Here is a 27,377-nt window from a genome sequence, read left to right as displayed (position 1 = left end):
ACACATACACACAGCCTGTTTCCTCCGCTCCCCCTTCCCCGGGGGGCGGGGTCTCTTTCTCTTTAAAGAGCAGACGGTCTCCGCGCAAACCCAGGCTCTCTAAGGCCCCGGGGGCCCGGGACCCGAGCTGCTAGCAGCCAATGGGCGCGGTGGAGCGGCTCGAGCGCGGCTGACGCTACACCAATGGACGTTCGCGGGGGGCGGGGGCAGCGGAGGAGACACTATTGTTGATGAGGAGGAGCGGCGGCGGCGGCTGCACCACCTCGTTGCTGCCGGCCGCGGCCCGGGCGCCCCCTGCTCCCCGGATTCCGGCTTCGTCACCCCGTCGCAGGGACCTTCCCTTTGGCCTCGAGAATCCAACCCCTGCAACCCAACAACAACAACCCCCCCCGTCTCGCCCAGTCACCGGGGAGGGGGGGACCATGTCCCAGCGGGTGAGGCGCAATGGGTCCCCCACGCCGGCCGGCTCCCTCGGGGGCGGTGCGGTCGCCACGGCCGGGGGAGCCGGGAGCCGCCTACAACCCATGAGGGCGACGGTTCCGTTCCAGCTGAAGCAGCAGCAGCAACATGGCAGCCCCACGCGGAGCAACGGCGGCGGCGGCGGCAACAACGGCGGCTGCTGTGGTGGCGCCTCAGGCCCCTCAGGCGGCGGCGGCAGCGGCGGCGGCGGCGGCGGCGGCGGCCCGCGCACCGCCTCGCGCAGCACGAGCCCCACGCGCGGCGGCGGGAGTGCGGCCGCGCGCACCAGCCCCACAGTGGCCACGCAGACGGGCGCGTCCGCGACGTCCACGCGAGGCACCAGCCCCACGCGCGGCGCCGCGCCCGGGGCTCGCGGGAGCCCCCCACGGCCCCAGCCCCCGCCGCCGCTGCTGGGCACCGTGTCGTCGCCTTGCTCGTCGCCCACCCACCTGTGGACTGGCGAGGTGAGCGCAGCCCCACCCCCATCCCGCGTCCGGCACCGGAGAAGGTCCCCGGAGCAGAGCCGTAGTTCCCCGGAGAGGAGAAGCCCAAGCGCCCCGGTTTGCAAAGCAGGTACGTGCTGCGCGGCGAGGGGAAGGCGGCGGGAAGAGGTCCCGGGCGCGCGCTGCTTTCGCGCGTGGACTGCGGCGCTACCGGGGAGCGGGGCGGCCGGGGGCGGGGCCGGGGCGGGGCCCGGGTGGTGCGGTGCCGCCTTCCCCGGCGAGCCCCGAGCCCTCTCCACCACTCCCTGTTCGTCTCATTCATTGCTCTGCCGACCTTGCGCGGGTCCACCACAGTGCAGGTGCAGCCGCTAACCTTGTAGTTGGGCTGAGACTTGTTAATGATAAACCTGGGATTCTGGGCACCGACCGGTTACTGCTTACCCTCCCTTGGGGGTGAGGGTAGGAGTGGTTTGTCACTTTAAGTGACATGGTTAATGTTAATATAGCACATGTCTGTTGCTAAGTATTTCTCTTTCGCAGAACAGTTTCAGATTGTAAAGATCGAATTCATTAGCATAGCAGATTTGGATCCCTGAAGAGACGTGAGGCTGGGAGCGTGTTAGCATTTCCTAAGGCTTGATAAGTGGGTAGCAAGAAGTTAAGGAAGATGCCTTTGGAAGGTTTATGGGCTTTATCTTAGAGTCTGGGTGTCTCTCTGAAATACTGATAGTGAGGGCGCCTGGGTGGCTCAGTCGTTAAGCGTTTGCCTTCAGCTCAGGTTGGGATCGAGCCCCGCCTCGGGCTCCCTGCTCGGCAGGAAGCCTGCTTCCCCCTCTCCCACTCCCCCTGCTTGTGTTCCCTCTCTCGCTAACTCTCTGTCAAATAAATGAAATCTTAAAAAAATGAAATTCTAATATTGTTTAGATGTAAAACGATTTGTTTTATTAAAAAAAAATCCACCGATTGTCTCCTTGTTACTATTTTAGGGACCAAAAAACCCTGTTGTTTTTCTATGTACTTGGGAGCTTTCTTGGAAAAGGTTCTGAATGGAGCTGTTGGGTTCCCCTGGAGTCATTCATAAAGACTAACTCAAAAAGAAATTCAAATTGTGAAAGTGGAGAGATAAGATTTGTCATCTGATTGCCTTCGTTTTAGAATCTACTGAAAAAAAAAAAGAAATGGGTGGTTTTTAGTTTATGCAGTAATACTATAGACATTTACCTTTGTCTTTCCCTTGTCTAGAGAATTTCTTTAGAGTCTTTCAGGCAGAATTACTGGAAATTTCAGGAAACTTAGTACAGTACTTCTCAACCAAATAAAAGAGATTGTTAAGTGGTTTCAAGGGTCCCTTCAGAAACGCAAGGAGCAGGATGAATCTTTCTTACTGTTTATTTTATCAAAGGTTTTAGACAATGGATACGTTTTTTAGAGAGATTGCCCTGGAAAATGATCAATAGTGTTTTCTAATTAGAAAAAGAATACTGTTTTAAACATTTTGAAAATGCAATTTTTTTCACTTCTATTGTTAAAAGTACTAGAATCCTCCTCCCCCTCAAATAATAGTTATCACTTTACTGAGCTCCTGCTGTACGTTTGGTGATTTACCTACAAGATCTCATTTTAACTCTCATGGTAGGTTTTAGAGAGGTTAAGTAACAAGTGGTAAAATTGATATTTGAATTCTGCTGGGTGGTACTCCAAAACCATGTCTTTTATATTAAGAAGGTAGCTTCATGATATGTAAGATAGAACCTGGATATATATAACATAGCAAAATTACACGTGCTTAGGGTTTGAAGCGACTCAGATGTATCTGGTGAACATAATTACTTCAGTTTGCCTTCAGCCTTCTGGAGGCCGCATAGTGTGGAAAGTGGAAGGGGAAGGAGGAGGTGGTGACCCCAGTCTGATAACAGAATGTGGCTACCCTCTCAACTGTGTGCCCCTTAAAGCAGAGCAGCAGCCTGAGGAGAGCACGGTTAAATTAAGTATTGGCAAAAAGTGGAGGAAGGTGTTCTTTTCTTCTGCTCTTTAGGATTCTATTTTCTGGGATCTCGGTCTCCTCATTTGCCCAATCTTCGTGTTTCCCAAAGCTCCTTTCTCTCAGATCTGTCATTACATTTATGCTGTAAAATTAACCCTTCTCAAAAGCTTCCCCCATGTCTCCCCACCAAAATCAAAAAACAAAAACCCAGAAAATAAAAACTTTTTCCTCTAGTGCAGCACGCTCAACTAGATGTGAAAGAAATAGTGCCTGTCATTAAGTTACACTGAAGTGGATGGCTGATAGCTTCCTTCCCAGGAATGTCTTGTTTCACTCTAGTGGCAGAGTAGGACTTTCAGATTTCAGATTTCAAGTCTTCATAACACAAAGAAGATAATTTGCTGTTTTCTTCAGACTAAATCTGGAAGGAGAGAAGAGGGAAAAAGGACAATCTTTTTAATCCCTGGAACTCCCATTTTGATTAAAGGAAAATGATCACCAGTTTCCAGCCTCAGTGAAATGTAGAAATCTTGACTGGTAGAGGGGAAGCGTCTGTAGTTCTGTAAACCTCATATGACTCAAATTCCAGGGACCCTCTAGATAAGGCTGCCAACTTCAGGGTGTCTGTTAAATGAACTGGATGCCCTAACCTTTGTTAGGCCCGAATGCCTCTGAGTTGAGGTCTCAGAATCTTTAGAGGGGCATCCCTATTCTGCCGCATCCCTATCCAGTTGCTTTATTCCCCCAGGGTTAAAGGTAATCATTTGTTAATCCAGAACTTCCTTCTCTTGCCTACTATAAAGTCATCCAGGCACCTATCCCTGACATATTTTAAACTTCTCACCTTCAGTGCCTGCCATCTCCATGGCAAACTGGTTTGCTATTAGGAACTGAGAAATGCTTAGAGAAGGTAACTAGGCAACAGTGTTAACTGTAGATAAAATGGGGAAGAAGGTGAGGTTTGTTTTTGTGCTTTCCCTCCTTTTGTCTTAAAATGTCAAATAGGCATATTACAAATGGAGAGGTGGCATATTAGCATAGGCTTTGGATAGACAGTCTGGGTTTAATATCTGTTTTCCACCACTTAGGAGCCATGTGATATGGGAATGTGAATAACTTTCTAACCCTTAACTTTCTTATCTGTAAAATAGGTGGTGATGATATCTACTTCATATGGTGGTAAGAATTAAATGAAAGGAAATTGAAAAATACTCAGCACAGTACCTCAGTATAAAAGTTAGATATTGTATCATATTAGTTTTGCTTCTAGTTTTAGTGGATGTAACATAAATTGCCAGTGTAGGCTTAGTTTTCATGGTTGTATGAAATTTCAGGTTGGAGAGAACATTGCTTGTGAGCATCCAGAACTGGAGCGCAAGTGTGGTCTGTGGTTCCTCAGAATTACTTAGGGTCCTTGCTAAAAATGTAGACTTTAAAAGTCCCCCCACCACACCGTGTGATTTTTGCTGTGCTCCAAATTTGAAAAGCAGGCACTAGAAACACCAAAGAAAAATAGTTTGAAAACTCATTACAGGGGCACTTGGGTGGCTCATTTGGTTAAGCATCCCACTCTTGGTTTCAGCTCAGGTTATGATCTCAGGGTTGTGAGATTGAGCCCCATGTTGGGGCTCTGCACTGGGCGTGGAGCCTGCTTAAGATTCCCTCTCTCCCTTTCCCTTTGCTCCTCTCCCCCCCCCAAAAAAGAAGAGGATACTAGTAGTGTTTACAGTAGAGGATTATTAGAAGGATAAAATCCTTTTAATCTCTGTGTGGTTATAGAAATCTCCCAGTATTAGCTATTTTCATATCTTTATCATCCTCATCATCCAAGGGTTTGGACATTTGGGGTAATTTGTAGTGGTAGTAGTATTTACATTCTTAAGATGTGTAGCATTTATAGTTAGGAGGAGTAGAACATGAATTTGAGATGGGAGAGACTGTAGGATAGTAACTAAGGCATCAAGCATTTGAGTTTAGGTGCTATGGAAGTGGAAATGGCAAGGATAAAAGAGAGTGAGGAGAGTGTGGTAACCTTTTAGACACAGGGATTGAGAAAGGCAGTTCAGGATAATTGGTTGGTAGGTGGTACTAATTCTGAAAAGCAACACAGGAGGGAATGCAAGCTTGTGAAAAGAAAGTGAATGAAGTTTTAGACATGTTTAGTTTGTGCTCTCAGGAAATCCAGGCAATTTCTTAGACTGTGGCAGATACAGTTTTTAGAACTCAGGGGTGCAGTTTGAATTAGGGGCAAAAAAATTGGGACTCATTGATTTCAGTTCAGTAAACATTCACTTACCATGTACTTCATGCTAAGCATTTGCATGTGGGCAATGCTTGAAATGATCAGAATGGATAAGATGATGGGGAGAATCCTGAGGCTAGAACTCCGGGAGAAAACAAGCATTTTAAGGGTTGAAAGTTAAAAGCCAGTGAAGGAGCCTGACAAAGGAAGGAGAAACGGTAGAATAGTGTTGAGAAAGCTGGAAGAAAGATTAGATTTCAAGGAGGGGATGATAAAGATTTTCACATTCTGTGACGAGAATAAGAAGGGTGACCCTGGAGAATAGGCTTTTAAATTTGGCATTTCCGTCAGTTGATGATTGTTGAGAGAGTAGTTTGTGGGGGACAGAAATTGGATTAAAGTGGTAGGTGAGGGTTATTAAGTAAGGGTAATGATTAGAAATTACTATTAAGGAGTACAAATTACTCTTATGTCACTGAAAGGAAGGAAAGTGATGAAACAGGATGAAAAGTTGAGCTAAGGTTCATTTGTGTATAGGATGGGGAAAACTTAAGCATGTGTTTTAGGTGTGGGGAAAGGATTCAGAGGAGAATGAGACTGCAAGTGTAGGAGAAGATGAAAATAGTAGATGGAGCAAGGTCATGGAAAATGTGAGCGGCAGTGGGATCCAGCACGTGGAGAGTCTGGAAATCTCAGAAATGACTAAGGACATTTCTTTCTCTGTGGATGAGAAGGTGGTAAGGTTAGGTTAAAATGACAGATAACTTAGCAAGGGACGGAAGCAGTAGAAGGGAAGGAAGTTGAGAAAGTCAGCTACTTCCATGTCCAAATTCCTTGAAGAAAAAAATCGCGTATTTGTCCTAATACTATATTTTTAAATTTTATTTTTATCAAAGTACATTTATGTAATTAAAAATATCAAATAGCACAGGGGCACCTGGCTGGCTCAGTCACAAGAGCATGCGACTTTTGATCTTGGGGTTGTAAGTTCAAGCCCCATGTAGGGTGTAGAGATTACTTAAAAAATATTTTAAAAAAATCAAATAACACTGAACTTATAATCAAATAAAATGTTTTCCCGAAACATCTCTCTCTACTCCTACTTCCTGCCCCTAGAGACAGTCCCTTTCAACTCTTAGTACTCTTTGTTTCTGGGGAAATTTTTTCTATCATTTCTCCTTTCTGTTGTCGTATCTTTTTGGAACCCCTGCTATGTGGGACCTCTTGAATTGAACTAATACTTTTCTTATTTCTGTCCTAGTTTATCTTTTTGTTCTTCTTTCTAGTGGCTTTATTTTATCTTCTGTCCTTTCAGTTGATTTTTAAATCTTGGTCATATTTTCGTTTTTCAAGAGAACTTACGTTTGCTGTCTGATTGTCAGGGTCTTCTGAAAATGTTTATAAAAGGTATAAATACCCTCAAAGTTGTTTTTTTGCCCTTTGCATTATCTTCAGAGCTCTTTTTGTCTTGAGCTTTGTCTGTCATGTTGAAAAGTGTCATTAGTTTTCTATTAATATTCAGATAGGACCTGGAAACGCTGATTAGGTGTTCAGTCTGGCTAGGTCAGGATGGTGGACTGGAGGATCTTATAAGAGAATGATGACGAAAGGACTCTCTAATGTAGGGTTTTTTTTTCCTGCCAGGTTTCCCAGGGAAGAGTTCTACAGTATCATGCCTGAGGATATGTCTGGTGTCTTTAAGTCCAGAGCCTGCCAAGTTAATCTCTCCAAAGCAGTTTTTCCCAGTCTTTTTGCTCTGGAGATAATTTCTGTTTCTCAAGGAACCCCTGCTTTCATGATCACTAAGCTGAGATATAAATGGTAAATGCTCTTCTCAGTACAGACTGATTTCTCTGTGGATCTATTTGACCAATGTATTATAATTTTATTCATTTTGTATCATTTTCCCTCTTCCTCTTCTTGGGGAAAAACAGTTTAGTTCACGTTTCTTGAAATCAATCTTCCTTCCTTCCTTCCTCTTTCTCCCTTCCTTTCTTTCCTCCCCTCTCCCCTCCTCTTTCCTCCCTTTCCTCTTTCTTTTTTTTTTTTTTTTTTAAGATTTTTATTTGTTTATTTGACAGAGACACAGCGAGAGAGGGAACACAAGCAGGGGGGAGTGGGAGAGGGAGAAGCAGGCTCCCTGCAGGGAGTCCGATGCAGGGCTCAATCCCAGGACCCTGGGATCATGACCTGAGCCAAGGCAGACACTTAACGACTGTGCCACCCCGGCGCCCCGCCCCCCTCTTTCCAGCTTTATGGCCAACATGGGGCTCAAACTCATGCCCCAAAAATCAAGAGTTGCATGATTCACTGACTGAGCCAGCCAAGCACCCCAATCTCTTTCCCTTTCATAGATTTTTAAAATTCCTAAGAGAACCACAGTACATTTTGCTTAGATAATGCCTGAGACAACCACAGTACATTTTGCTTAGATAATTGGCCTAAACCAAATGAGATTTAATTTTTCTAAAGGTAGACTCATTAGATTTAATTTAAATAAAGTTAGTAAAGTTAGTTTTTACAATATGAAAATTTATTGACAAAGTTGTATAATAAAGCTATGGAAACCATAAGCTAAGATAATATGAAAAAAATTGAGCCTGAGACACAATTTGTGTAAGAGTTTGAAAGAATTCTTTGAGTAACATGATCTGTCTCAAATATAAGTTATGCAGAATCGTACACATCTGTTGGTTCCTTGATCTCTCTTATAGACTTATACATAAAAAGTGATGTTTCAAAAATAAAAACAAAATTTATCTCCTTAAGGCAATACATGTACAGTTTTGCTATCCAAATACTCAATTCTGGGTTGAGCTTGAAATGAGCACACCCACATTTCATTTTCAAATGAAATGAAACATTTCTTTCCCTGCTCTTGATGCTTGTTAAACAAGAAAAAGTTTGTTTATTCATATAAGAAGTTGAAAATGCAGCAAATTATTCATTGCTTTCCTGTGAATGGCAAGACACTTTGCACAGAAATCTAGAACTTCTGTTGGACAGTACAGGAAATCTTGGGTTGAGTTTATAATCAGATTGCAGCTAATTTATCACTTAATATATTTTTCAAAATTTGGTTGAGACATCTTTTCTGCTGTTGTCTTTTTTCCTGTCTGTTGTCCTTGTGGGTTACACCTTTCTGTTTCTTCAGTAATACAGTAATAGAACAGCTTTCTGTTAAAGGCTTGCATACAGTGGAGGTGAAATTACCTATAGTTTATTCCAAAAAGACTACATGAAATTTTTAGTTGACCATTCTTCTTTATAAGCTAGTGTTAAATTCTTTTGGAAGTAAACTTAAATATTTTTTTGGAGTTCTTGCTCTTAAAGGGCTGATTTTGGAGTGCCTGGGTGTCTCAGTTGGTTGGGTGACTGCCTTCAGCTCAGGTCATGATCCTGGAGTTGCGGGATCGAGTCCCGCATCAGGCTCCCTGCTCGGCGGGGAGTGTGCTTCTCCCTCTGACCCTCCCCCCTCTCATGTGCGCTCTCTCTCAGTCTCTCTCTCAAATAAATAAAATATTAAAAAAAATAAAAAATAAAGGGCTGATTTTGTAGTTGTATGTTCTAGTCTACCTACCAGCATGTATTCTCCCCGCTCTGTTAAAAATTATAAACGGTAGAAGAAAATATGGTGTCTTCTCCATACTTGTCTTTAAGTTCATTATTCTTAGAGAAAATTCATTTAGCCGTTTCCCTTCTATTATTCCAGAGTTATTCTATGGCATATACAAATACATATATATGTGACTATGCTTACAAGTTTATTTACCACTCATTATTTCATCAGGCTTTTTTTGAATATTTAGATCATTTCCAATCTTGCTGTTCAGTGGTATATTATGTTGAATATTCTTGTTTATACTTCTTTGTGTACTTATGAGTTTATCTGTAGGATGAGTTCTTAGAAATGAAATTTCTTGGCCAGAGATACACATTTTTCTTTCTGTTGTCAAATATATTTCAGGACTTGATATCAGTTCATACTTGAGTTCCAGGAGCCTATGTTTTTTCCCCTTCCTTTGGATTACTATTTTTTTTATGATTCCATTTTATCTCCACCATTAGTTATTAGTTATATCTTGTTTTAATATGCTTAGTGGTTGCACTTGAGCAGCGCTGTCCAAGAGAACTTCCTGCAGTGATGGCTATGTTCTGTATCTGTGTTGTCTAATATTTCATGTTATAATCTTCTATTAATATACTTCCATTTCCTGCCTCCCATCCTTTGTGCTCTCATTGTCAAATATTTTGCTTCTCTGTTATAAATCCTACAATACATTGTTACTGTTTTTACTTTAGATGATTATCTTTTATAAGAAATTAAAAATAAGAAAAAATCTTTTTACTCAGTTTTTACTGTCTACAACACTCTCTCAAGTTGTGTGAAATAGAGTGGTTGTGGTGTGAATGAAAAAGGACTTATTTGAGAAGCAAATAATTGATAGGACTTGTTAACTGATTACATTTGAGGGATGAGGGAAATGAGAGCATAATGATGGTTGAATATTTTTGACCTAGTTAGGTGATTAAGTTAATAATGTTAATGATAACTGGTTTCATAAATGCTACTATATTCTGTATGCATACAGAGTAGACCATACACTTTTGGAGCATGGTGCACTAACACTTTTAATAATAACATGGACATTTTGGAAGATAAAAAAATTTTTTTTACACTTACCCTTCTAATTTAGCATTCTTAAAAATTGTTATTTTACTTGGTGTTATACTGGGATTTACTGAGCTCTAGTAGTTTCTGGAAAACCATTTCACATCATTTATGTTTTCCTATTGTGCATGTACTGATATTTCTAAAGATAAGGATGAGTGATGTCTCTTTATATTTTTAGAACTTAAGCTCACTGTGCAGAGCATCTTATAAGGTATTAAGATGACATCCCTGGCCTTAATGGGCTTTAGAATTAGAGAGGCAATATAGAATGTTGCAATATTCAAGGGTTAATAAAAACAAGAAAATATATAACGTTACTAAGAAGAGTAGTATTTAATGGCAAAAGTCTGATAATGGCCATATGGAACTCTCTCTCGTGAGTCAGAGTGCTTTATGTGTAGACATGGATTGCTAGGTGATTTCTAGGTAGACATTCTTCACTTCTCTAGAAAGCAGTTGCATTAATGATATCCCTAAGAATTCTTGGAATGTCTGCTTCTGGAAATTGATTTAGTGTCATAGAATGCACCTGATCTACTTAGAAATGTTATGTTTCTTGTGTAAGAAAGGCTTAGAACCCATATCTTTGGACAGTCTCCCTACCAATTAATTTTTTTTTTAAATACCGTGTGGCCCACCCATTGCTTCTGTTACAATTAATCTGTTCCTTTCTCCCTTCAACTGGGGGGAATTGGGGTAGGGAGAACTTGCAAGATTTAAATGAGACCCAGTACAAATTTTGTTCAAATGAGTGAATGGATGGATTCCTGTCATTAAAAAATATTTGTAAAGACCCACACCCCATCCTCTATTTGTCTTTTGTCTATTTTTTTCCTATTTATTTGGAAGCCTTGGTACACCAGATTTTGCCTGGCTTGAGTACTATTTTTTTGTCTTATAAATGAACTTTTTGTATGAAGATTATACTGCTGGCTCACTATCGAGTATAGTATCTTCAAAAATCCTTGGAGTCTTCCTGTTGGAAATTCCTTTAATACTGGAAAGTTGCATATTTCTAGTAACAGATCATTAGATTATTCTGGTCCATCTACACTTAACTGATATTTTTTAAATTGATAGTATACTTTTAATTGCTAACTGGGTTTAAAGCTAAGTATAGTAAGAGATTGTGGAACAGTTTTCCCCCTTTGTAAAGCTTTTTAAAATGTAATTTTTTTATTATGTTAATCACTATACATTACATCATTAGTTTTTGATGTAGTGTTCCATGATTCATTGTTTGCACATAACACTCAGTGCTCCATGCAGAACGTGCCCTCTTTAATACCCATCACCAGGCTAACCCATCCCCCCACCCCCCTCCCCTCTAGAACCCTCAGTTTGTTTTTCAGAGTCCATAGTCTCTTATGGTTCGTGTCCCCCTCCAATTTCCCCCTCTTCATTCTTCCCCTCCTGCTATTTTCTTCTTCTGTTTTTTTTTAAATATATAATGTATTATTTGTTTCAGAGGTGCAGGTCTGTGATTCAACAGTCTTACACAATTCACAGTGCTCACTATAGCACATACCCTCCCCAATGTCTATCACCCAGCCACCCCATCCCTCCCACCCCCCACCACTCCAGCAACCCTCAGTTTGTTTCCTGAGATTAAGAATTCCTCATATCAGTGAGGTCATAAAAAATATAGAACACTTCACATAAAAATGTAATGTTAAGCTTTTTCTTTTCTTTCTTTCTTTCTTTCTTTCTTTTTTTTCTTTTTCAGAGAGTGGGTGGGGTGCGAAGGGCAGAGGGAGAGGGAAAGAGAGGATCCTAAGCAGACTTCATGTCCAGCGCAGAGCCTGATGCAGGACTTGATCTCACGACACTGAGTTCATGACCTGACCCGAAGTCAAGAGTTGTACACTTAACTGACTGAGCCACCTAGTCACTCCATGTAATGTTAAGCTTTTATTTATTTATTTATTAAAGATTTTATTTATTTATTTGACAGAGAAAGACAGCAAGAGAGGGAACACAAGCAGAGGGAGAGGGAGAGGGAGAAGCAGGCTTCCTGCTGAGCAGAGAGCCCGATGTGGGGCTAGATCCTAGGACCCTGGGATCATGACCTGAGCCGAAGGCAGACATTTAATGACTGAGCCACCCAGGCGCCCCCAATGTTAAACTTTTAAAGTAAAGCTAAAAACCTCTATAGATGTCAGACTTGTACCATTTAAAAAAATATGTGTGAAGGGCCATTCTTTTTAATGAGTCTGAACCTTCAAATAAGAGGTAAGAAAGTATGATATGCTATTTGCATATAAAGTATTGTATATAAGGTTGAAATCTCTACCAAAATTTATAAATTTTGGCTTTGTAGTGGACATTTGTTTCTATTTTCCTCCTTATAAATTAATAAAAATCTTTGTAAACTTCTGTATTTGGGAACTAGTCTGAGTATACATTTATATGTATCCTCTTTAGAAGAAAGTCCCAGGATTGAGATTATTGAGTGAAGTTTTAAATAATGTGATGCTTTGTAGCATTGCTTTCCAAAAAAGGATTGAATCACTTTACCCTGTCAACAGAAGGGACAGTATCTTCCTGTTGCTGTGAAGCCTTGTCAGAATTAGACTTCATGCCTTTTCTTTAGTTTTACCAATTCATTGTGTAAAATAGCATACAAGTTTTCATTTGTATTTCCTTACATATTTCCTGTGGTCATAGTGAGTATTTGAATATTTTAATCATCCTCATATAGTAGCTACTTAATACCATTTAATAAGAAATAATACTGTTACTAATAATAGGGTTGAATATTCTTTTAAAATGCTTATTCACTGTTTATGTGGAGTCTTTTAACTCTCCTAATTGACCCTTTATTCATTGACGTTGTAACTAACATTTTTAGCTACTCCTGTTTTTATTTTAATTTTTTAAAGAAGATTTTGTTTATTTGCGAGAGCAAGAGAGAGAGATTGAGAGAACGAGTGGAGGCAGAGGGAGGAGCAGACTCCCCGTGGAGCAGGGAGCCTGACAGGGACTTGATCCCAGGACCCCAGGATCGTGACGTGAACCGAAGGTAGACGCTTAACTGACTGAGCCACCCAGGTGCCTGCTATTCCTGTTTTTAAAAGGCTTGCCTCATTGGCAGGTGTGTGGGGTATCAGGTTTAATGAGGTATAATTTACATACACTAAAATTCATCCTTTTTAATATACTGCTGTGTGAATTTTGATAAATAACACAGTTATATAACCACAACCGTGATCAATGTATAGAATGTTTCTCTTACCCATAAATGTTTCTCAAGCCTGTTTAAGCCAAAAGCCCCTCCTTTTACCTCTAGGCCACAGCAACCACTGATTTGTTTTTGGTTCCTGTAGTGTTATGTTTTTCAGAACATCATATAAATGAGTTACACAGTACTTTGTTTCTTGAGTCTGGCTTCATTTACTTAGCGTAATGCATTTGAGATTCATTAATGTGGGGTGCCTGAGTGGCTCAGTTGGTTGAGGGTCTGACTCTTGATTTCGGTTCAGGTCATGATCCTCAGGGTTGTGAGATTGGGCCCTACATTTAGCAGAGTCTGCCTTTCTCCCTCTTTGTCCCTCCCTGCACTGTCTCTCTCTTTCTCAAATAAATCTTAAAAAAAAAAAAAAGATTTATTAATGTTATTGCATGTATCAGTAGTTCATTCCTTTTTATATCTGAGTAGTATTCCATTACATAAATGTACCCCAGTTTATTCGTTCACCAGTTGAAGGATATTTGGGGGTTTTCATTCCTGATATTAGAAATTTGTGCCTTCTCGCTCTCTCTTTTTTAATAGTCAGTCTTAGGTTTATCATTTTTGTAGATCTTGTCAAAGAACCAGGTTTTGGTTTCATTTACATTGTTATTTTTCTGTTCATTGATTTCTGTTCCTGTCTTTATTATTTTCTTTGTTCTACTTGCTTTGGGTTGAATTTGCTCTTTTTCTAGTTGCTTCTCTGATGGAAGCTTAAATTACTGATTTGAGACCTTCTTTTCTAATAGCATTTAATGCTGTGTATTTTTCTCTGAGCAATTTAGCTGCATCCCACAAAATTTGATTTTTAAAAAATGTTTTTATTTTTTTTAGTACTTAACTCTGTGAAACAACACTGTTGTAGAAAGCATCCTTCAACTAACATCGTCTTTCATGAAGAAAGAAGTGTTTTCAAATGTATGTGTGGAAGCATAAGGAAAGTGCTATATTCTTAACTCTGCACCAACACGGTGTAGAAAGCATCTTTGCCTGGGTGGCTCAGTTGGTTAAGCAACTGCTTTCGGATCAGGTCATGATCCTGGAGTCCCAGGATCGAGTCCCGCATCGGGCTCCCTGCTCAGCAGGGAGTCTGCTTCTCCTTCTGACCTTCTTCCCTCTCATGCTCTCTACCATTCTCTCTCTCTTTCAATAAATAAAAATCTTTAAAAAAAATTTTAATTTTTTAAATTAACTTCTAAATTGTAACATACTGTGAAAGTTTGATGTTTTGTATTTTCATTTTAATTAAGTTCAAAACATTTTCTAGTTTCCCTGAGACTTCTTTTTGGCTCATGAGTTATTTATAAAAATTTTGTTTGAGGGTTTTCTAGATTGCTTTCTTTTGTTGATTTTTAGTTTGATTCTATGTCAGAGAACATACTTTCTATAATTTCATTTCTTCTGAATATTTTAAGGTTTGTATTTATGTCCCTGGGTATGAACTGCCTCGACAAATGTTTCATCTACCTTGACAAATGTGCCCATGTGTATTGTGCTCTTGTTGAGTGTAATGTCCTATAAATTTAAATGAGGTAAAATTGATTGATAGTTTTCAGCTCTTCTATATTCTTGCAGATTTTCGGGCTACTTGTTTTATCATTTCCTGAGAGAAGTTGAATTCTCCAAATATAATAGTGGATTTTTCTTCCATTTCTGTTTGCTTTGGCTTTGTGTATTTTGACACTTATTTTTTAATCTGCAGAAACATTTAGAATCCTTATGCCTTTTGGGATTGACCTTTTTATCATTATGCATTTTTCTTTATCTCTGGTAATTTTCTTTGTTCTGAAATCTACTTTGATTAATGTTTGTGTGTGGTCTATTTTTTCCATCCTTTCTATATTATTCTATATTTCCATCTTATCTGCATTGTATTTGGTGGGTTTGTCTTATAGACAGCATATAGTTGGGTCTTGGTTTTTTTGTTTGTTTTAAGTAGGCTTTATGCCCAGTGTGGAACTTTAACTCATGACCCTAAGATTAAGGGTCACATGCTTTAGGGACTGAGCCAGCCAGGGGCCCCAGGGCCTGGTGTTTTTTGTTTTTTGTTTTGTTTTGTTTTAATTTAGTCTGATCCCTGTTTTTTAATGTGTTTAGATCATTTACATTTAGTGCAATTATGATGTTTGGCTATAGGTCTGCTGTTTTATTATTTGCTCTCTGTTTTCCCTTATGTTTTTTGTGTCACCCTCTTATCTATCTTCTGTTGGATTAGTTGATTATTTTTTAGTAATCCATTTTAAGTTAAATACTGGCTTTTTGGCTATCTCTTCGTATAGATTTTTTGTTGTTGGTAGCTATGGGGATTACAATATAGACAACTAACTTTTTATATACTTCAAGTAAAAGTAGAAATTCTTTAATCATTTGTGTCTCTTTAGACTCTGCCTTTTATGTTATAGTCATATATATTACATCTTCATGTGTTGAAAGCCCTATAGATCATATATATGATTGTGTGTATGTATCTGCACCATTTGCCCTTATAAAATTTGATATGATAGTAATGATTGTTTCAGAAGAAAACTCTTGATGATAAAGGTTCTAATTGATTAAAATTTGATATAGACAAAGGCAGATTGGGTCTTTATTGTAAGCTCTCTATTAAAAACCATTGAAATGGAAGAAAATTATTTTAGCAAAATAAACATGAAGATTGGAAAAATAACTTTTGGTCTTCAATAAATTAATCAAAAACTAAGTTGACTCAGTAGAGTTTGTGCTGGAAAATACTTTGTAAAAAACTTGTTACAAACACGAGTATACATACACTCATAGCTTTGGGTGAGGATGTAGGGACAAAAGACTTGAAGAGTTAGAGAAGCTCTACCTGGCACATTTTTTTTTTTTAATTGTATCTGAGTGTGTATGTATGTACATTTAAATTCTGAAAAGTGTCAGGCATTTTTACCTGTTAACCTGGTTTCCACTGATGGGACGGGGGAATACAGTACAGATAACTTTCACTTTCTACTTAAACAGTTCTGTTTTTTGAATACTTTGAAATAGAATGTTTCATTTCTGTAATAAAAGGGCTTATAAAATATCTATTTGGGGGCACCTGGGTCTCTCAGTTGGTTAAGCATCCGACTCTTGATTTCTGCTCAGGTCATGATCTCAGGGTCATGAGATCAAGCCCTGCGTGGGGCTTTGCACTGGGTATGGAACCTGCTTAAGATTTTCTTTCCCTCTCCCTCCAACCCCCGTGCACAAATCTCGCTTTCTTTGTTTTTTTAAAAAAATCTATTTGTATTGTAGCAGTGATTTACGATGGAGTTAAATGTTAAAAAAAAAAAAGATTAAAAATACAGCATTAGGGGCGCCTGGGTGGCTCAGTCATTAAGTGTCTGCTTTTGGTTCAGGTCATGGTCCCAGGGTCCTGGGATTGAGCCCCGCATTAGGGTCCCTGCTCAGCGGGAAGCCTGCTCCTCCCTCTCCCTCTCCCCCTCCCCCTCCCCCTCCCCCTGCTCGTCTTCCCTCTCTCACTGTGTCTCTCTCTGTCAAATAAATAAAATCTTTATTAAAAAAAATACAGGATTAATGTTATTTCCCCTTGCTCCAGACCTCTCTTTGGACTGTTTTGGTAAGTTTTTCTCTTTGAGCTGGCTCAGAAAAAGCTTCTTCTATGTATGTGTTTTCTATTTTCGAAGAAGTATGTTCTGTTCTTAAATCCACTGAAGAAAGTGATTACATCTAGAGGAACAGCTTTGTCATGGTGCCCTTGGTTGGTACTTCTTGAGACCAATCTCAAGATGAACCTTAGCCATTGGGCCCCACTATGACATTTAGGGGTCTAAGTTAAAGTAAATAACTTACATTGGATTATTCTAGTTGAAGAGGCATGCTGGCTGTGTTTATTTCTGCTAGGTTTCCATCTTTAGAGGCCCTTGGGATAGTGGTGGGTGAGGATAGGTAGGGCAGTGGAATCTGGCATGTCTGAACCACAAAAGAGTAGTGGATGAGGTGATGGAATAATACAGAGGATAGTGGTAGAGTTAGAATAAAACCACTATCAAATCAGCATACATATGACTGGTCAAAATAACTAGGTTATAAAGATTTTATTGAGAGACACCTGTCACATCAATGGGCAGAACTACCCTACATGCATAAACTTAGTTTATCTAGAAATATCTAAACATTTAGGAAATACAATTTTTAAAATACTCTGTTTTATATTTTTAAAGAGAGATTAGTAATAATTCTCATTCGACGTAAGGATTTATTTAAAAGAGGCATTATTTAGAGTGTAGTACAGAGCATTGGATTTGGGGTGCAGTTTTCTTTATTTTCTGTATAATCAAAGAGGAAAGGAAGTATGTCTGAATGTATGGTTCTTGGTTTTTTTGTTTTTTTGTTTTTTAAAGATTTTATTTATTTATTTGACAGAGAGAGACACAGTGAGAGAGGGAACACAGGCAGGGGGAGTGGGAGAGGGAGAAGCAGGCTTCCTGCTGAGCAGGGAGCCGAATGCAGGGCTCAATCCCAGGACCCTGGGATTGTGACCTGAGCCGAAGGCAGACGCTTAATGACTGAGCCACCCAGGCGTCCCGAATGTATGCCTCTTGTATTGGATGCTTGCCTCCAGAGTAGGCTGTATTTATTCCCATTTCATAAATGAGAATTCTTGGGCCCAAAGAGTTAAGTAATTTTGTATTTCAGAGAGTAACTAAATGTGGGATTTCGACTCCTATTTCATTTCGAGAACTGTTTTTTTTTTTTCTTCAAAGATTTTATTTATTTGAGAGAGCAAGAGAGAGCAAGCATGAGCGGGGGAAGGGGGAAGGACAGGGGGAAAGGGAGAAGTGGGGCTCAGTTCCAGGACCCTGGGATCATGACCTGAGTTGAAGGCAGATACTTAACTGACTGAGCCACCCAGGCACCCCAAGGCCTGTGTTTTTAAATGTTGTCACGATATTATGTAACGTAATTTAGCCGACATTGGGTAATTATTACAAATAGATATCATACTAGGCTGGATGGTTTTAAAGGACACAAAAATAAGTCATAGTATATACCAGAAGTTCCTCCCTTCTTGCTTCTAGTTGGAGGAGTATCTAGTAGTGAGTGCCTGTAAGATTGTCTAATATAGGAGTAGTTTTAGGGGAAACATAGAGAATAAATACACTGATAAATCAATGGTTAGAGTGATCTGGAAAAATGGATTGAACAGGTTGGAAAACAGGGCATTTCAAGTAGAATTATTTTCAGTGTTTTAAAATCACATCAGTATTTGGTAAACACATACTATAATAGAAATTTCAAAACAGACATGATTTCAAAAATAAAGCAGTGGTGATTCAAGGAGAAAAAATTGTAGTTGAAAAAGAAAAGTATGTATTTTTTAACAGTTACGACGTCATATCTGTGTTTACTTGCCAACAGGTTTGTCAGTCCCACATAGTGTGGAAATCAGTGAGTTTTTTTACTTATGGAAATCTTTGTTTTTTATTGTCAAAAGTGCAATAAAAAATACCAGCTTTGCAAAATAAATAATCAAGAGAGGATAAAGTTTGCTTATTTTGGAAAGCAGAGGGAGGGGAGATGAACCAGAAGATATTTTCTGCCGAAATTATTCAGATTGTTTTTTTGAAAGTTGGTCTGTTAACTGAATCAAGCTTAAATTATAAAAACTATTCTGGGGGATATTTTGGCCAAGAGGGAACATAACTAAGAGAAATGTTCCTCACATTGTTTCAAATGGAATTTTCAGGCATGTCATCGTGAAAGTATTTTCTTAAATCATCCTTCAGAAAAAAACAGTAGATGACTGTTGCTTTTTTTCCTTTGGAATCCTTATCTTTCAGTGTTTTATTAGGTCAAAGATGAAGAAATGTTAAAAGCACCAAGTTGCTTTATCCATTTTTTTTTTACTTTGTTTGCTTGAAGTAGTATTTTTCTGGACTCTTGGTTGCAAATAACAACCCAACTTCTAAGTAGAATGGCAACAGCATTGATAAAATTCTGAATAACCAAGAACTTGGATAGATCTGTCCACAAGGATGAAATGTTTTCAGGATACTTTGTAATAATTCCTTAATCTTTCATCTGTGTCTGTTAGCTTCACTCTGTTCTATCTCAAATTAACAATTATTTATTGAGTATCTACCATATGCTAGACACAATTTTAGTTGCTGGAGAAACAAATATGAAATAAATGAAATAAAACAGTAAGTTTGTATCCTGAAGGATCATATTTTCTAGTGTAGGAACTTTCTCTCCAGAGCTGGGAACAAGGCCACAGACCATTCCAGACTTGTATTTTCATCTGTAAGACCCATGAGACACATAGGCTTCTTCCTTACCAACTCCAGCTAAAAAAACTCCAGGGAAGGACTTAGGTTTTGTGCCCATTCCAGAACCAGTTACTGCACCCAAAAAGATGAGGTACTATTTGTAACCAAGTCTGGGTCATTTATACATGCTGTTCAGAGACAAGAGTCTGTTACCAAAAGAAGGAGAAGGGTGGGGAGTGAGTATATACTAGGCAGGCAGATGGTAGCTCTTCTCTGATGTTTACATTTTGAAGTTTGAGTCCTTGTATTCAGTGTTTCAAATAACTTAACAAATATGCCAACACTTTACTAGCTTTGTAAGCTTGAAAGTGTTAGTTTTCTCTTAGTTTCTAAATCAAGGGTAATTGCAGTCTTCAGTTTGATGCCGGAAGAGCCAGACAAATAATTTAATGATTCAGTGTATTGTTTCCCACATTATTTGCCATATTTGACAGGAAAGTTGTAGTCTTGTAGAGTATAAAGACATAGTTTTAGAAGTTAATGTTACATGGTGTTCTAGTTTGGGTTCCCAGGCACCTCAAGATTTCATTAATTTTAATGGTGGTCTCTAAGACCTGTAAATTGCATTTTTCCCCCTTAATTGTATATTGAGCATGTATAACTAATTAATGTTTCCTTTATTGATGGATACATCGCAAACAGTAAAAATAAGGGCAGTTAGTGTTCACAAAACTGAAGATTCTTACCTAAGTCATTAGTTTATCGTCCAGCAAAGAAATGCAGTGGAATTTCGTAATTTTCTTTTTAAATGAAGTTTTGGCACTACTTAGTGTAAAAGTTTTCAAAAAGGTTTTTCCAGGGGTACCTGGAGGCCTCAGTTGGTTAAGCCTCCGACTCTTGATTTTGGTTCAGGTCATGATCTCAGGGTCATCCAGCTCCACTTAGGGCTCCCCCGCTCAGCTGAGGAAGTCTGCTTCTCTCCCTCCGCCCCTCCCCCTTCTTGTGCTTGTTCTCCCTCTCTCTAAAAAAATAAAATCTTAAAAAAAAAAAGGTTTTTCCAGTGGCTAATTTATTCTACATGATTAAAAGTACAGTTTCATTTAAAACTTTAATGCATTTCATGGATTCCAGTATGTTCTCTAATCCAATCTAAAAATTTTTTTAAATAAGGTTTGTGTTAGTTTAATCACAGGGGATTTAGATAGAAGGCCTCTGTGCTTAACATTTTCAAACACACAATGCTGAGGAAGTGAACACCTTACCTTTGTCCAATATACATGAAAATCCTCCTCAGTTTAAGCTAAAAAATGATTGCAGGAAAACAGCCAGTAGAGGAGAGCATATTGAATAAGAGGCCTCAGCTCAGGTTACATTTTTGTGTTTCTTTTAGATGACTTCAACATTAAATCTTATTTTTAAATGAAACATGTTCTCTTCAAAATAGAAAATATCTGTAATTATGTTAAGAAAGTATAAACTGTTGGGGCGCCTAGATGGCTCAGTTGGTTAAGCACCAACTCCTGATTTCAGCTCAGGTCTTGATCTCAGGGTTGTGAGTTCAAGCCCACCTTTGGGCTTCATGCTGGGTGTGGAGCCTACTTAAAAAAAAAAAAACGTAAATATAAATTGTCGAAATTTTAGTAGAATTTTGGTTTCTGTAGAGACTGTAGTTAAGAAGACAATAGGTGTTTATGTTCCAAATAAGAAATTATAATATTAAGTGTACATTATTGCCTTCGAATTTCTGATATTCCCTAGCCTATGCAACTTTCTTTTTTTTTTTTAAAGTTTTTTTAGAGTCTCTTTTTTTTAAAGATTTTATTTATTTATTCATGAGAGACAGAGAGAGAGAGAAGCAGAGGGAGAAGCAGGCTCCCAAGGAGCAGGGAGCCTGATGCGGGACTCGATCCCAGGACCCTGGGATCATGACCTGAGCCGAAGGCAGACGCTTAATCATCTGAGCCACCCAGGCGCCCCAAATAGGAAGACTATAAAGAAAGCTCAGGGACTTTATGCCAGATATTAGGCTTACCAGGAGTGGGTAAAACCTTTTCTGGAAAGGGCCAGACAGTAAATATTTTGAACTTATATGCCATATAGTTTCTGTCACAACAATCATCTCTGACATTGTAGCAAGAAAGCAGCCATAGGTGACATGTAAATGAATGAGTATGGCTACGTTCTAATAAAATTTTATTTACACTGATACTTGAATTTCATATAATCTTCACATGTCACAAAATACTCTTGGTGTTTTTTCCAACCTTATAGAAATGTAAGTACCCTTAGCTAGGTAGCTAAGGTAGCCCGTGGTCATAGTTTGCTGACCACTGCTGTATTCTATAATTGACAAAGGAGATAAGGAATCCCTTCAAGGTTCTTAGAGGCTAGTGTGAGAGATAAACAGTTGAGTTCAGTAGACTGTGTGGCAAGTGCTCAAGTGTATACTCAGGGCTGATAGCAACACAGAGGAAATATGTTTGGCCCGGAAAGTTAGGGAAAGTTTCTTGGATATGATACTTGAACTGGGTCTTCAGAGTGGGTGGGCTTTCCTCAGGATAAGAAGAAAGGAAGTTAGCCATACTCTCTCTCTGTGGCCTTCCCATATTGACTGTATTTTGATTTCTTGAGCAAAAATACTCTTTACTGCCTCATGTCCTTTGCACATTCTTTCTTCTTTGCTTGAAGAACTCTTCCTACCTAGCTAACTCATGCTAATTTTTCAGGTCTCAGCTTGATGACGCTTCCTGTTTCACAAGCTTTCAGAGCAATCTGTTCTTCTCCCTTCTTAAGACTCATTAGGTTTCTGATTGCTTGTTTAGAACCTGCCTATCCCAACAGATTGTAAATGAGCATAGCGCCTGGCAATATGTTGGTTTCAAATATTTTTAATTTTTAAAAATAATATGTGTACATGATTAAAAGAAGCTCATGCTTCATGGAAGGATTTAAAATGGAAAGTATATATACTTCTCCATGGCCCCTTATATACAGTTTTTTGGATATTCTTGCAGAATTTTTATATAGTGATACATTCCTGTACACATACCCCACATGCATACATGTATTTTATTTACTTTTTATTCATTTATTTTAAATATTTTATTCATTTGTCAGAGAGAAAGGCAGGGAGAGAGAGCACAAGTTGGGGGGCAGCAGGCAGAGGCAGAAGCAGACTCCCTGCTGAGCAAGGAGCCCGACTTGGGACTCAATCCCAGGACGCGGGATCATGACCTGAGCCAAAGGCAGAAGCTTAACTGACTGAGTCACCCAGGCGTTCCTTCATACATACATATTTTATAAATTTTTAGCAAATTTAGTAGAATGGTATACTGTATACAAAATTACACATTTTTGTTAAACTTGGAGTGTTTTCTATACATAGAGCTGTTTCTCTTTCAGAAAGACTGTATGTTTAACTTTTTTTTAGGTATAAATTATGTAGAATAGACCTCACTCATTTTATTGAAATTGTATTTTCTATGTAGATGTATCATGATTTAATAAATCTTAATACATAAACTATATCTAGATTAATACTTGAAATTATTTTTTTATAAAATATGTATGATGTACCAGGGATGGTTCTAAATGCTCTGCATTGATTTTTTTTTTAAATAGTCTTTGCAACAAATCTTAAACAGAGTATCATAACTACCCCATTTTACAGATGGGGAAATTGAAAGTACAGAGATGTAAATAACATGCAAAATCATACATCTGGTAAATGGTCAAGGTTTTTAATCCATACAGTCTGGTGGGCAGAACCTCTTTTTTAACCACTATATTCTACTGGCTCTTTCTAGGAACAATAGGAAAAATAGGAAATACAGGCTGGGGCAAATTTGGAGGAGTGTTTAAATGCCGGGTTAAGATTATAGATTTTATTCAGTGTGTATTGTGGAATCATTGAAAAGTTTTGAGGGAATTAGTAACATAAACAAATGATAGCAGAGTGTAGGATGGAGGGATGGAGAAGCTGAAGGCAGGCTAGTTTGGTGCAATAGTTCAAGAAGTGATGGAAAGCTGAAATTAGGACTGTAGTAATGGGTATTGAAAGGAAGGAATGGCTAGAAAGGTATTGTCTTGGTGAATCTTACAGTTTTGGTTGGAGGGTTAAGAGGAGAGGAGAGGGTTAAGTGATTTGGGGAGGCCAAGAGTGCTTTTACCTCAGGGCTTTTTCATCTTGTTCTTTCCAGCAGGATTACTCCTCAGATACCCTGGTCTTTCTCCTGTGTTTGTTCTAAGGTCTCTATTTACATGTCACCTTACCAGAAAGGCTTTCCCTAACTTCTGTATAAAATGGCAACCCCTCAGGGGTGCCTGGGTGGTGCAGTCTCTTAAGCATTTGACTCTTGGTTTCAACTCAGTCATGATCTCAGGATCGTGAGATAGTCCCACATCAGGCTCCCGGTGGAGTCTGCTGAAGACTCTTTCTCCCTCTCCCTCTGCCCCTCCACACTGTGCTCTTTTCTTTCACTAAAATAAATAAATAAGTCTTTTTAAAAAAATAATGGCAACCCCCTACAGCATGCTCCCTAACTCCTTCACTCCACTTTGTTTTTCTCTGTTGTTAGTATCTAATGTATTTGTTGGTTTTATGGTCCACTTTCCCTATTAGAATAGGTTTTCCAATAGCAGCAACCTTTCTCTTTTCTTCATTCCTGTATCTATAATAGATACTTAGTACATGTGTATTGAATGAATGTTGTTGAAGGTAGGCAACATAGTTTGGATAGAGAAGGCAATAGAAATGATAGGTTCAGAATTGCTTGTGGTTTACCTCTCTAAACATATATGGTAGGGAGTTCTAAATTTATGTCTCATGCAAAGGAAAGAGAGAGCTAATGGTATGGATGTTAGTAAGTACAACATGTATGTACTGATTGATATTAAAATTCTAAAGTACCTTTTGAAATATGAAACTTAAGTTCTTTTTACTTATTGTATTTTGTTCCTTTATTGTCTCTCTTTGAAGACTGTTATTAGCAAGTGTTTATTAGTTGCAGATGGATCTGTTTATTTTAGTTTGGGTTGGGAGTTTTTTGTTTGTTTGTTTGTTTGTTTTCAAGAGAAGTGAAAGACTACAGTGGAGCCCAGAAAAGAGCTATGGCATATTTATGAACTGAAGTAGCATATATTTTGTTTACAGCTGGCTGATATTGTATATGTTAGAGGGCTAAGTCCTTGTTTCACTACAAAGCATTTCCTCTCACTGCTTGTTTTGGACTTGATTTTAGTATAAAAAAAAAGTTGCTAGTGCCGGCTTTAGAGTGATGAATTAAAGGCCAATCATTCCTTCATAAAGTTTTCACCTCATTTCTTTCCCTTCATAAGGAACTTTTATTAAAGAATCATGTCTAACTTTTTGCTTCCTGTTCATGCCTCAGACTATTCAGTGTGACTTCTGCCTGCTGGCTTTATTGAAATGGCTTTTGACTTTTGAAGGGAGTACAGTATCCTCTATGTGCTAGGAGTTTTCTGTATTTTTTCTTTTTAATCCTCACAGTGATCCAGTGGCAGTGTCTTTCTCAAACTTCTCTTTCTTTGCAGGTCCCTGGAATATTCTTGTTTCCTAGGGTTCCAGTCAGTACTCACTTCTCTTACGTGTCATCAACTGTTTGTGTACCAATATCTTTTTACACAGATTACTTCCAAATTTGTCCTTCTGGCATAGAACTTCAGACACACTCTGTAGACACACTAATGTGTAAAACATTCTATACCTATATGAAACTTAGTGGATTTGAAACTGAACTAATTATAGTCTAGTTGCCCAAGCCTGAAACTTTTGAAAGTCATAATAATGCTAGTTGCTGTTCACTGTGTCCTGGCTTTGTGCATAAGCGTTGTCATTTCCTCCTCACAACAACTCTGTTTATTTTACAGATGCATTAAGAGAGGTTCAGAACAGTTAAGTAACTTAACGCGGTGGCAGTATAGCTGATGGAGTTGGATTTGAACAAGGTCTAGATAGTTCCAAATTCCATATTCTTTCCAATCTGCTGCACTCTGTCCTCGTCCTTTCATCATGAGCAGTGTGTAAACACCCCTAAGAGGACTCAGTACTATCAGTCTCTTGAATTGCTCAGAAATATTTCAAGGTCTTGATTCTAGTTGCCTTGCTCACTTGGATTATTGCAATAGCCGCTTGACATATTTTCCTGACTTAATTTACTCTCCATCCATACTGCTGCCTAAAAAATTGCTTCTAAAATGCTGATTATATCATTTCCCTTAAGAAATCCAAAATTGGGGGTGCCTGGGTGGCTCAGTCGGTTAAGTTTCCGACTCTTGATTTTGGCTCAGGTCATGATCTCTCAGGGCTGTGAGCCCAGGCCCTGCTTCGGGCTCCATACTGGATGTGGAGCCTGCTTAAGATTCTCTCTCTCCCTTTCCCTGTCCCTTTGCCACCCTCCTCCCACTCTGTGTGCATGCACAGACATGCACGCGCTCTCTCTCTCTTAAAAATAAAGAAAGAAAGAAAGAAAAAAATCCAAAATCTTTGGCATAACATTCAAGACCTTCTCTGGACAATTCGTGGTCATATTGCATTGTCCTTTTGTTTCAGCTGTTATAAAGTACATGTAGTTCCTATAGCTATATTTCACCTTTTTTTTTTCTTTTGGCATATCCATTAGAATCCCATTTTTAAGAGTTGACTCAAGTGCTACCTCTGTTACAAAACCTCTGCTCTTCTAGACATTTCTTCTCTTGGGTATCCCTCATTTGTGATTACTGCTACCTTGGTCATACTTCTGAGATGGCTCTCAATTGGTCCCACTTTCTGGTATCCATGCCCTTGTGTAATACCCTCCCCTTGATTGTGAGCTGGATCTAGTGACTCAATTCTGACAAAAGAATACAGCAGAAATGATGGGCTGCCATTACTGAGATTAGGTTACCAAAAGATTGTCATTTGCATCTTGCCTTCCCTCATTTGTTCTCTGTGAGTTCTCATTCTGTTGGATAGCAACTTGTTATATTTAAGTAGTGCTAGGGAGAGGCCCAAGTGGAAAGAAACTGATGTCTCTGGCCAACAAAAGTCAGCAAGGACCTGAGGTCTGCCATTAGCCCTATGAAAGAGCCTGGAAGCAGATCCTTCTCCACTTAAACCTTGGTAACTGCAGCCGACACCTTGATTGCATCTGTGTGAGATACCAAATCAGAGACTCTCAGATAAATTCACACCTAGATTTCTGACCCATGAGATCCATGAGATAATGAGTATTTGATGTGTTAAGCCAAAAGTTTTAGAGTAACTTGTTTTGCAGCAATAGTTAACTAATACAGGTTTTGGAAACTACAAGTGGGGTGTTGCTATAACAAATATATATAAATGTGAGAGTGACTTTGGAACCAGGCAGTGAATGGAGGTTGTAAGAATTTTGTTGATCATGATAGAGAAGTTTCTTTGAACAGACTATAAATTTGGGCTTTGATGAAGCTGCAAGTGAGGGCTCAAAAGGAAATGAGAAATGTTCAAAACTGAAGGAAAGGGGGTTTCTTGTTATACTGAGGCAGAAGTCTTAGCAACACTCTTGCCTTCAGTAGTATGGAAAGTAGGAAATGTGCCTAATGAACAGGGTGATCTAGCTGTGGAGCTTTCTAAGCAAAGTGTGGAACAGATTTCTTCTTGTTGCCTCTAGTAAAATGTGAGGTGCCTGTGAGTTCTCTTAACGCTGGACATAACCACTCTTCTAGTATTTGTCATATTATCTTGTATGTACTTAATTACCTGTATTTCTTAGTAGGCTGTGAGTCCTGTGACAGGCCTTTTAATGTATAGAGTAGCATTTTAATTAAAACACAGAGATTATCAGACTGAACTAACAAAGAGCAAGATTCAATTATATGCAACCTAAAGACTTTAAAGAAATGGGTAGGTTAAAAGTAGAGAGTGGGGAAATAGGCACTGTACGGAACTGAACATAAGCTAGAGTATTGATTACTATTTAAAGTAGACTTAAGAATAAGGAAAAGAGAGATTTCATAATGACAAGGGATCAATTTAATAATGTATTTTTTAAGTGTGTTTCCATTAGTAAAGCTTCAAAATTCATGAAGCTGAGATCAACATTCTTTTCCTAGTAATGATAATAGAAGTAG

At 39.0% G+C, this 27,377-nt stretch overlaps 1 protein-coding gene across 1 annotated transcript in view; it reads left to right on the top strand.

The window, feature by feature from the left end:
- Positions 1–222: 222 nt before the first annotated feature.
- Positions 223–27,377, top strand: part of FAM117B (family with sequence similarity 117 member B) — a 72,108-nt gene continuing 44,953 nt past the window's right edge. Inside the window, exon 1 of the mRNA XM_028112257.2 lies at positions 223–1,032. Coding sequence (XP_027968058.1) covers positions 231–1,032 — 802 coding nt within the window. The 5' untranslated portion in view covers positions 223–230. The remainder of the gene's footprint in view (positions 1,033–27,377) is intronic.

Source organism: Eumetopias jubatus, unplaced genomic scaffold (genome assembly GCF_037043125.1).
Source record: "Eumetopias jubatus isolate StellerSeaLion01/CBP00866 unplaced genomic scaffold, mEumJub1_p1.0 scaffold_3, whole genome shotgun sequence".
In the NCBI taxonomy this organism is placed as follows: domain Eukaryota; kingdom Metazoa; phylum Chordata; class Mammalia; order Carnivora; family Otariidae; genus Eumetopias; species Eumetopias jubatus.
Note: the sequence above shows the minus strand (reverse complement) of the source record. Positions and strands in the feature narration are given on the sequence as shown.